At 39.4% G+C, this 10,457-nt stretch overlaps 1 protein-coding gene across 1 annotated transcript in view; it reads right to left on the bottom strand.

Annotated features, from left to right (window-relative positions):
- Positions 1-866: 866 nt before the first annotated feature.
- The window catches only part of LOC113225717, a 9,934-nt gene continuing 343 nt past the window's right edge, over positions 867-10,457 (bottom strand). The window contains exons 2-4 of the mRNA XM_026458119.1: positions 9,771-9,968; positions 8,718-8,852; positions 867-985 (exon numbers count right to left, since the gene is read on the bottom strand). Coding sequence (XP_026313904.1) covers positions 867-985; positions 8,718-8,852; positions 9,771-9,968 — 452 coding nt within the window. The remainder of the gene's footprint in view (positions 986-8,717; positions 8,853-9,770; positions 9,969-10,457) is intronic.

Genomic DNA, 10,457 nt, shown 5'->3' on the forward strand with positions numbered 1-10,457 from the left:
TAACTAACTAAGGCACTAACTGTGGTTTTTAATACTTATACTAGAACTAAAGGTTAGAATTACAGTCAGTTACACCTTTTTTGTATGGGCCAAAAAATGTTTATAAGTTTTCAGAGATCTAACATCTCTATATACATCTCAAAAATAGTATTAATTTTTTGTTTGTTTACTTCTCAGACATTGTGTTTTACTAGTTGAAACCCAAAATAAGCTTACGCCCTAATCCCACAGGAAGGGTAGGCAGAGGCCACGGAACGCCACTTTACCCTATTCTGACACAACTCTCGAGCTTCACATATATCAGCTACCCTTTTCATACAACTTCTTGTCACTTCGGATCCCAGCCTTTTTGATGACATCACTGATCTGGTCATTGTAAGTCCTTCTGTGACGTCCTCTTAAAGTCCTTCCATCTTTTTTATTAGCAGTAGAGCTTCTTGCGAAAGAGGTCGTTCAGGGTAGTACACACGCATACGCACACATGTCAGATAGTATTATGTAACTTGTTGTTTAAATGCTTTTACGCTGTTTTTTGGTGTTATTTCTGTTCCAGTTATATTAATCTTTGTTTTTGTGTTTTTTTATAATGTGGCGCTACAATAAATTGTTTCTATTTCTACAAACGCAACAATCTGCTTTTCGAACATCTTCGGCGTCGTAAACGCGCGTTAAAATTTTTTATTATAATGATAATAAATATCAACTTAACAAAAAGGACTTTGTTTTATATATAAGCTATATATATATAGCTATATAGATATGATATTCGCATGTTTTTATACCCAAAGCTTAATATTTCTTTACCGTGATTTTTGTTAAAAGTATGGCAGATTTTTAAATAGGCAATTGCGCTGTGTCGGTCAGGTTCAAGAATCGGATTTTTCCGAAAATCTAATATCTGTTCCTTTCAAATTAGCTTCCATCCATTCCTGAGCTTCTTTCTTTAGGTCGTCATCAAATTTATCTTTCCATCCTCCTGGTTTACCTGAAAATTAATACAATCAACAATAACAAACGAAAATTCCGAGGTAGCATAATGGTGTGACGTACAGCTTCTCAAGCAGAGGCGTTATTGAAGCTTTTTTTTCTACTGTCAAGTGATGGAATGAAAGAGTCGTGCGCATGGTGGTAAGCCACACGCCTGTCCATAACAGTTGCAGTGCCACTCAGAGCTTTAAATCCCAAAGATATGAGAGGCAATGCTCTATCCCATCTGCCTGCAGTTTCATCAGCATCCTTCGAAACCGGAACGGATGCTCATATGAGCATACCAAGCAGTAATATTACTGCTTGGCGGTAGAGATAGTTAAGGTGGCACTACTTCCCTGGACGAACTCTATTACAAAAAGCACTATTGCTAGTAAACTTGCTTAAGAAGAAAAACACAAAAAGCACGGAAATCTGTTCATCAAGAGCTTTTGATTCACATGTTCGCTCACCTTGATAGAAAAAAGGTTCTTCTCCCTCATTGGTTAAACCGATAACACTAAACTTTCTTAAATTTACTGTGTTGTAAGTTTTGAAGTTGTCGAATTTCAAATAGTCGCACAATAATGTGAGTTCTTCCTCATTCAGATTTTTGTTAAGAAAGTTTGATATACGCCTCAGGTTATTTCGAAGATCCTGAAAGTAATGGCGGATAAATTTGAAAGTGCTTGAGTGATATACGGGACTTAGAAGTTTGATGATTTTGTTCGTTTGTGGCACCGTGGCTACCAAACGGCTGGATCGATCTCAAAGCGATGATGACCGTTATTATGATTTGTCTATTGAAAAAGTCATAATTTGGTAAACTAAATAATGAATCTAAGAGTCTTAGTGGCTTGGTTAGGATCACAATGCGTAACTTTAGAATTAATGATATTTTAACCTTGGACGTTGAATATAATAGTTATCTTGACATCCAAAGGGATGCACAGATTTGGAAAAGGTTTTTTTTTTATTATATTTAATCGAGATGGTGCTTAGAACATCTATTCAGCAGTTTGTAGATCATCAGCTCTTCTCAGTTAGTATAGGGATCTCATTGATATGAAATTTGGTATCCGACGGCATTACAATAATTTGGTAATCTTGATCGGATGTTGTTCAGGACAGTCTGCAGCCTGCTCACGGCCTCCATGGTCGAGTAGTTTGCTCACGGCTTTTCATGATGATCTCTGAGGTCCCGGGTTCGATCCCCGGCCGGGTCAGTGTAGAAACTAACTTTTCTATATTGTCTTGGGTCTGGCTGTTTGTGGTAACGTCGTTATTTCTGATTTCCATAACACAAGTGCTACAGCTACTTTCTTTGGGATCGGAGCATCGTTTGTGATGTTGTCTAATATTTATTATTATTTACTCAGCTCCTCAAGTATTTACTGTAGAACTATCGTGTTTGGGTTCATTAAATTGGTCCCAAAAAGATATTTAGCTTACGGATGGTGACTTTACTGACTTTCTGGAGCACACTATTTTGTGTCGGCGGGTTTTTAATATTTATTATACAAGGTTATTTTAAAATACAACTTAACAACCCACATGACCATATTACTAACATCACAAGCTTTAAATCACCAAGACCAACAAAAGCTTTAAATCACCAAGATCTGTCACTGCACCCGTCACCCTGAGACATAAGTTAACAGTTCCATGCACCTGTAATTCCACCAGCATCCTTACCCTCCATAACCGGAACGCTGTAATGATCAGATTACTGCTAATCGGCCGAAATAGGTAAGGTGACAGTACTTTATGGACGAACTCTTTCTCCAGGAGCTCTACTGCTACTATTTGTATTCACTATGGGTGTTTAAGGTACTCGGAAAAATATTACGTTCTTACGGGCACACGTGCGGATACTGACAAATGCGACCGTTTACCTATGGAGCCAAATAAGGAGTTAGAATAATGAATAGTGTGGATGATTTACTTGCGTATTTGTTAATTTGGCAAGTTGATGTGCGTCGAGCATCGAGTATATAACCAGAAATGCCGACGAAATAAGGGCCATTCCTGGTGAGTTACTAGGAATAAGTGATACATCACTTATAAATGCGTTGCGTGCGCGTTAGTTTTTGTGTTCGTCGTCGGATTAATTAGAAATGCCTACGGTGTGTCGAGCTTGTGGTAAAGATGTGTGTAATGAACAGTACATGACATGTTCGTACAACTGTGAGAAAGGGTACCACTTAGCCTGCATTGGAATGGTGCACGAAGATTTTGAGTCATTCACGCCCGAGTTCAAGCAACAATGGGTTTGTCCGGAGTGCATTTGCTCCAAATCACAACTATTGCGCACAGACTCGGATACCCCTATTCGAACCCCTATTCGGAGCTTATGCAAGATCTTAAAAGAATTTACATCCAGCGACTTTGTTAACGCTCAACGGGGAAGTCGCATGAAAACAGCACAAACACCAGAAACAATACAGTCACTAATCACCGTAAGTCAGGAGTCTAGAGTTTTGGCCGAACTTGCAGAGTTTAGATCGGAAATGATAAAAAGATTGGATGTTCAAACCAAGACTATTCATCAACTTCGGGATTTATATTCGACCACTAAAAGTGAATTACAAGAAGACGAATACGAAGGTACTTCAAGAACAGGTTAGTAAAATATGCTATCAACACCTGGTAAAAGCTTGTTATCAACAGCTGGAGTCATACAATAACCGAAACTCGCAAACAGGGTGTGAGACACCAGTGAACGCGATGCCGAATACATTCGCCACGGCAGTAAAACAGCCGGCAAAGAAATCGGCAACTACCGCTCGCATTGATAAAGTGCGAGAGGCCACAAAAAACGCGGAAGGGTCAGGTAAAGTTACAAGAGACAAACGAGAACTTGAATCACATGAGGGCTCTGTAAGTGTAATGGAGTCTGCATTGAACAGCAAACATCAAGAAGACCACAAGCAAGAATGGACCACAGTTCACAGGAAGAAAGGACATTTCCATGCTAAAGACATTAAGCGAGGGAAAAATGCGAATGTAATGGAAATACAGTCTGCAGAGAGAAGCACCTTTATATCTGGCCGTTGACTACAGAAACTACAGTGGAGAAACTAACTGCGTATGTTAAAAAAAGTTTGTGGTTCTGAAGTCTCGGTTAAAATAGAGAGAATTAAGCACAAGACTGAAAGAAACTATGCTTCCTTCATCATCACTGTGTCGGAGGCAGTATATGTAAAGCTCAGTCAACCTGAAGTATGGCCTCTAAATGTTGAATTTAGTGAGTGGAGTTGGCTTCGGAGATCTACTATTAAACCAGTCCAACAACCATAGCAGCATAGAAATTTTCTACCAAAATACTAGAAGGCTGCGCACGAAGTTAAGTGTGTTCCAAAATAAAATTAAATCTATTAGTAGTGATATTTTCGTAATCACGGAAACAGGGTGTAATGAATCCATATAAGATGCCGAAATTGTACCTCCAGGCCACAATATAATACGTTGTGATCGGACGGACGGGCGTAAGCAAGGAGGCGCGTTTCTCGTGACCACACACCGGTTAGAGTTAGAGTGAAGCTACCCGATGACGTCGACATAGATAGTTGCTCATTCGAACTGGTTTGTGCTACTGTACGTATTAAACATCGATTTTTGTTTCTGTGTTGCGTAGTGTATATTCCACCGGGCAGTAACGAAAATGAATATATGGTATTATTTAGAGTGAAAGATACAGAATTTAGTATTAGGAGATTTTAATTTATATTCCGGTAATGAAAATATAATACTTTATTTTGAATATTTTTTGCCCTTTTGTGAATTGGCTCAGAAAAACAAGGTATCTAATTGTAATAATAGACAACGCGATTTAGTGTTAAGTTCGTTGAGCACCACCCGCTACTAGCTGTGGAGCTGTGCCTTGGCGCGGGTGCCGATGCTGATGGCGGGGGCGTGGTCCAAGGTGAGAGCTCTTCTACCTGACCCACCGGAATAAATACACAGGCTATATAAATGCAGTGGCTCCAGGAAGGATTATGAGAATTTTTCCAGGTGTAGGGTGTTAATTAAAAAAATTAATAAAGAAGGCACAGGAACAACACCAAGACCGAGTACAGCATCATCTAATGAGAGATCCTAAGGCATTTTGGGATTACTTAAGGACAACAAAAGGAATGGTGAACCGTAGGACAATTATCAAGGAGGGTACCGTTCTAGCGAATCCGGAGTGCGCTGAATAATTTGCAAAGTACTTCGTGTCAGCAGGGAGTCACCACAACTGGATGTGGAGGCGGCGGCCAAACGACTGGCGGGCCCAGATGGAATTCCAGCGTTTGTGGTGAGTGATTGTAGTGGGGTGCTGGAGGAACTACTAACACATAAATTTAATTTATGACTGCTTAAGTCATACTTCCCGGAACGGTGGAAAGTTACACGCGTAATACCTGTGCACAAGCGGGAGCGGGCACAGATGTGTAGCTTTAGACCAGTGGCTATACTGTCAAGGACGGCGAAGGTGTTCGAATCCGCCATCCAGCGGAGTTTACAGTAGCAGGTGGCAAGTCAATTGTGGCTTTCGGCTGGGGCGAAGTACTACCAGCAACCTTCTCAACACCATGGAGTACGTGGTACCCAAGGTCGATGCAGGATGGCAGGTCGACGCCACTTATTTTGATTATAAAAAGGTTTTTGACACAGTAGACAACGACATCTTGTTGTCGAAGTTAGCGGCAGTCGGATGCACTCCAAAATTGCTCAGCTTTTTTGCGAATTACATGGGGGACAGGCGGCAGTATGTGGAATATGCAGGTTGTAGATCTCAGCCCTACTTCACGAAATCGGGCGTGAGGCAAGGGAGTAATTTGGGCCCATTAGAGTTCATTATTATGATTAATGATCTACCAGGTGTAGTAAAGATGTCTACTTTTCGCTGATGACCTCAAGTTGCTTATGGCAATCAAAGGAAGAGAAGACTGAAGCAAGATATGGATAGAGTAGTCGAAATAACAAACTTCAATTCAATGTCTCAAAATGCCAAATTATGACATTCGGCCGCTCAAGACTGCCAGTGTAGCTACGAAGTAGACGGGGCACTCACGCAACGTACGGACGCGGTGCAAGATCTGGAAGTACGGTTGAATTCGGAGTTGATATTCAGGGACTATATAATAAATGTATGTAAGAAAGCCTATCGAAGTTTGAGTTTTGTGATTCGCCGAGCAACCACATTCTACAACGCTTTGATACGGAGTCAGTTAGAGTTTAACTCAGCCATATGGGCTCCGCACGAAGCGAAGTATAATCTCATGCTCGAGCGTATCCAGAAGAAATTTATTTTATTTCTGATTATTAAGGTAGTAATTATGAACGTTGGATTAGATTTCTAAGTATATGAAATTGTACATTTTCAATATTAAGATACAATTTATTTTTAATACTGTAATCGCTCAAGTTATCTAAATCATTCTGTAAATTTAAACAATCCTGGTTATATTTAATAACATTAAAAATTTTAATATCGTCAGCAAGTAGGAGTAATTTTGAATTTATTAAACATTTTTTAACGTCGTTTATAAAAATATTGAAAAGGAGAGGTCCTAAGTGAGATCCCTGGGGAACACCGGAACTAATAGGGGTGAAACTGGAAGTGAACCCTTTGATCGCAACTGCTTGGGTCCATTCGCGGAGGTACGACTCAAGCCACCGAAGTAGATTACCATGTATACCGATGTATTCTATTTTTTTTAATTAATAAATTATGAGAAATTTTATCGAAAGCTTTAGAATAATCGGTATATACGGCATATCAGGTGGATACCTGATAACTATCGTCAAAACTACATAAAGCAATGTCACGAAATTCACAAAAATTAGACTCAGTTGAACATTTGTTAACAAATCCATGCTGTCCAGTTATAAGATGAGGTCGAACAACGGGGTACAAATTATCGTAAATATTTTTTTCAAATAATTTAGGTATGATAGATAATTTTGAAATACCTCGGTAATTCCGGATGTCATGTTAGTCTCCTTTCTTAAAAATGGGGACAACTAAGTAACGCTTCCATACATTAGGCATCGTGCTTGATAACAAGGAGATGTTAAATAGATAGCTGATGGGAACACATAAGGTATCGCAGCAATCACGCAGGAAAATAGGATGCAATCCATCAGGACTACTACCTTTCGTGATATCTAAGTGGCTTAGTTATTTTTTGACGATAGATGATGTAATTTCTACGTTGTTAATTAACATGTCAAGTTGCTTATCATCCATCGGTAAAAGAACAGTATAATCTTGTACGAAAACTGATTGAAAGAATGTGTTAAATAAACTTGAAATTGTTTACATCGGAGCCCATTACATGATTTAAGTACATACTGTCAAGAATTCCAGTATTATTAACTATAGATTTTATGTATGTCCAAAACTGCTTTGAATTCTTTCGAATCTTATCCTCCGCATTATATATCTAAATTTTGTAACCGGAGGATTCCATTAATTTAAAACGTTTGCGAATATTAGAAAATCTTCATAATCACTGTAATTGCCAAAAGTTTTCCACTTTTTATGCCATTTGAGTTTCTTCCTAAATAACCCTATTACAGGCTTAGTATAGAAAATAGGAAATTAAGTATTGTTTTGAACATTTTTAGATTGAATCCTGACAGACAAAACTGCCAGTCAACTTTAGACAGTTCGGCGTTTATTCGAATATAATCGGCTTTGTAAAATTGACGCACAATACGGAGTTGAGGTTTCAAGGATGAGGTTTGTACGCAATTCCGGATGATGCCCATCCTCGGGGATAGCATAGGGATCAGTTCTAGTCACTGTACATGGCAGACTGGCAATAACTAGATCTAAACACCTATTATTCACTTTTACCACACTATTAAATTGACACCAGTCAGTATACAGACTCAAAAACAAATGTAATTGAGTAGTTAAGTTATTAAATGATGGATTATGCAATATGAATTTATTATTATTAGCTACGCATTCAGCTCCACTAATGTTAAAATTACCAAGGATTACAAAATCCATATCCGCGTTGTCCGTACATACTTGGTACTTGGTGCAACGGGCTGATATCCGCAACTCGACGACAAAGCGCCTATTTTGCGTGTCCGTAGATAATTCAGATAAATAATCGAAAAATAACATTTGTGTCGAGCACTGTTGTGTGTTGTGTGTTGTGGGTATACGGTGTAAGAGGCAATGCCCAGAAACGAATAAAATCCTACCTTAAAAATAGACTTCAGTCAACAAACATTAATAAAGTATGTCCCGTATCGAAAATTGTGAAGTTTTATGCATCATCACAGAGAATAGTAAGTCAAGGAGTACCTCAAGGTAGCGTATTGGGACCTATTGGGGATTATTGAATGGCTTAAATATAATGATCTAGTTATAAATCTTGACAAAACCAAACTTATGAACTAGATACAATAAACCTATGCAAACTAGAGTGGTATATGAAAGCAAGGAGGTCGGTGAAACAATGACAGTAAAGTTCTTAGGTTTATATATGGATAATAAACCGGTTTTGAAGGGTAAGGGTGCTGGTGAAATTACAGGCACATGGGACTTGTCAACTTATGTCTCAGGGTGACGGGCGTAGTGGCAGTACCCCTCAGATCTTTGCGGTTTGAACTCTCTCTGTCTGAGTGGTACTGCAACTGTTATGGACAGGTGTGTAGCTTACCACTAGGCACACCACTTGCTATTATAAAAAAAAACTTGGAGTGTTTAAACTTTAAAGTATCTAGGTCATCAAGTTGGTTACCTGATCTCGGAAAGGAGACGACCCAGATGTCATCGGCTTTCAGAGGTAGACTGTAGAACAGTTCAGCTTCTCGTTTGTATCGTGATGGAAAGAAGTACTTTTTTGGGCCAACTTGAACAAAACCTTCTTGTACTCCTGGAAAAGATAATCATTATATAAGATCCAAAGTAGCATAAATTCTCTTATATTGGACAAACAAAGCGAAGTATTTGTACTCGCGTCAAAGAACATATAGCTGATGTCAAACACCGTCGCGTAAACAAGTCTGCAGCCTGCGAGCATGTCATGGATAAACCTACACATTCAATGAAGTTTGACAAACCCCAGGTCCTTGCAAAAGAAGTCCGTTATCTACCCAGGATGCTGCGAGAGGACATTGAAATTAAAAAACATCCTAATTTCAACAGGGAAGATGGTTTCTCCGTACCACCAGTTTGGGATCCAGTATTTCCCGGATCCAGTATTCTGCTAATAATTTTTTAAAATTATTAGCAGAATGATGTGAAGCTAAAATGTCAAATTTTATCTGCTCTTGGTGGTTTTGGCACCATTTTAATTTGCTTTTAAATATCTTGCGGCTTAAACACATGTCGTTATATACAGATCCAGATGATGGCCTGTTACATAACAGCCATAATTCATGTTTAAGCCTGGCGTTTGCGTGTGCCTCACGAACATGTTTATTCCAGCCCGAAATCTGACGATATTTAAATGGCCTCTGTCACACAGTACTGGTCTGCTGCGCGGCTTCCGATAAAATATTTATAATGCTAGAATACATCGCATCAAGCGTCCTACGATGTTCTATGTTGTTACAGTGCGAATCGGTACACAAGACAAAATTCTGTGGGCACACAATCTGCCCCAGCTTATCACTACATAGGCGACAATACTCCTCGATCTGATCTTCATCCCTCTCCCCCACATTGTTTTATTGACACTCTCGCTATTTACGGCAACGTGGATTTAATCATATTTAGATTACATGTAAGAGTGACGGGAAAGTGATCAGCCCACATTCGTCGGACACTACACTTACATCAGTAATAGTACTGTAAGCAGCTTGAGTGACAATGCAGTGATCCAGCCAGCGCTCATATCCGTGCGCCTCAATAATGTAAGTGCAGCAACCCGACTCTGCACCCATTATTTCCGTGTCCGCACACACCCAATTTTGCTCCGAGCAGAAGACTGAGAGTTCATGCCAAAAAGACTCACCGGGATGAGCATTATAGTCACCAAGCATATAAACTGCCGCACAATCACAAGTCTCAACAATAGCGCACATTTCACTTAAACAGACAGTGAATTTCGCAAGATTTTCACTGTTATTTGTTGGCATATATACACTAAAAACAACAATCGACCTGCTGCTGAGTGTAACTTTTACGGCCGCAAGACGCGAACTTACACAATTTATATCATTAACAGACTTGAAAACCCCCCGACGCCATAAAATAGCAGTTCCCCCGTACGGTCTTCCCCGTAGTACACCGACAGACGTATGCGGATTTGCCAGTGACGTAGTGTAGTGTCTGACTAAAATCATGTCGATGTAACATATGGTCGAAGTAGCGTACTGTCTGACTAAAATGATGTCGATGTAGCATATTATCGTAGCGTAATGTCTGACTAAAATCATGTCGATGTAACATATGGTCGAAGTAGCGTACTGTCTGACTAAAATGATGTCGATGTAGCATATTATCGTAGCGTAATGTCTGACTAAAATCATGTCGA

This window comes from Hyposmocoma kahamanoa, unplaced genomic scaffold (genome assembly GCF_003589595.1).
Source record: "Hyposmocoma kahamanoa isolate Upper Pololo Valley unplaced genomic scaffold, ASM358959v1 170, whole genome shotgun sequence".
Classification (NCBI taxonomy): Eukaryota; Metazoa; Arthropoda; class Insecta; order Lepidoptera; family Cosmopterigidae; genus Hyposmocoma; species Hyposmocoma kahamanoa.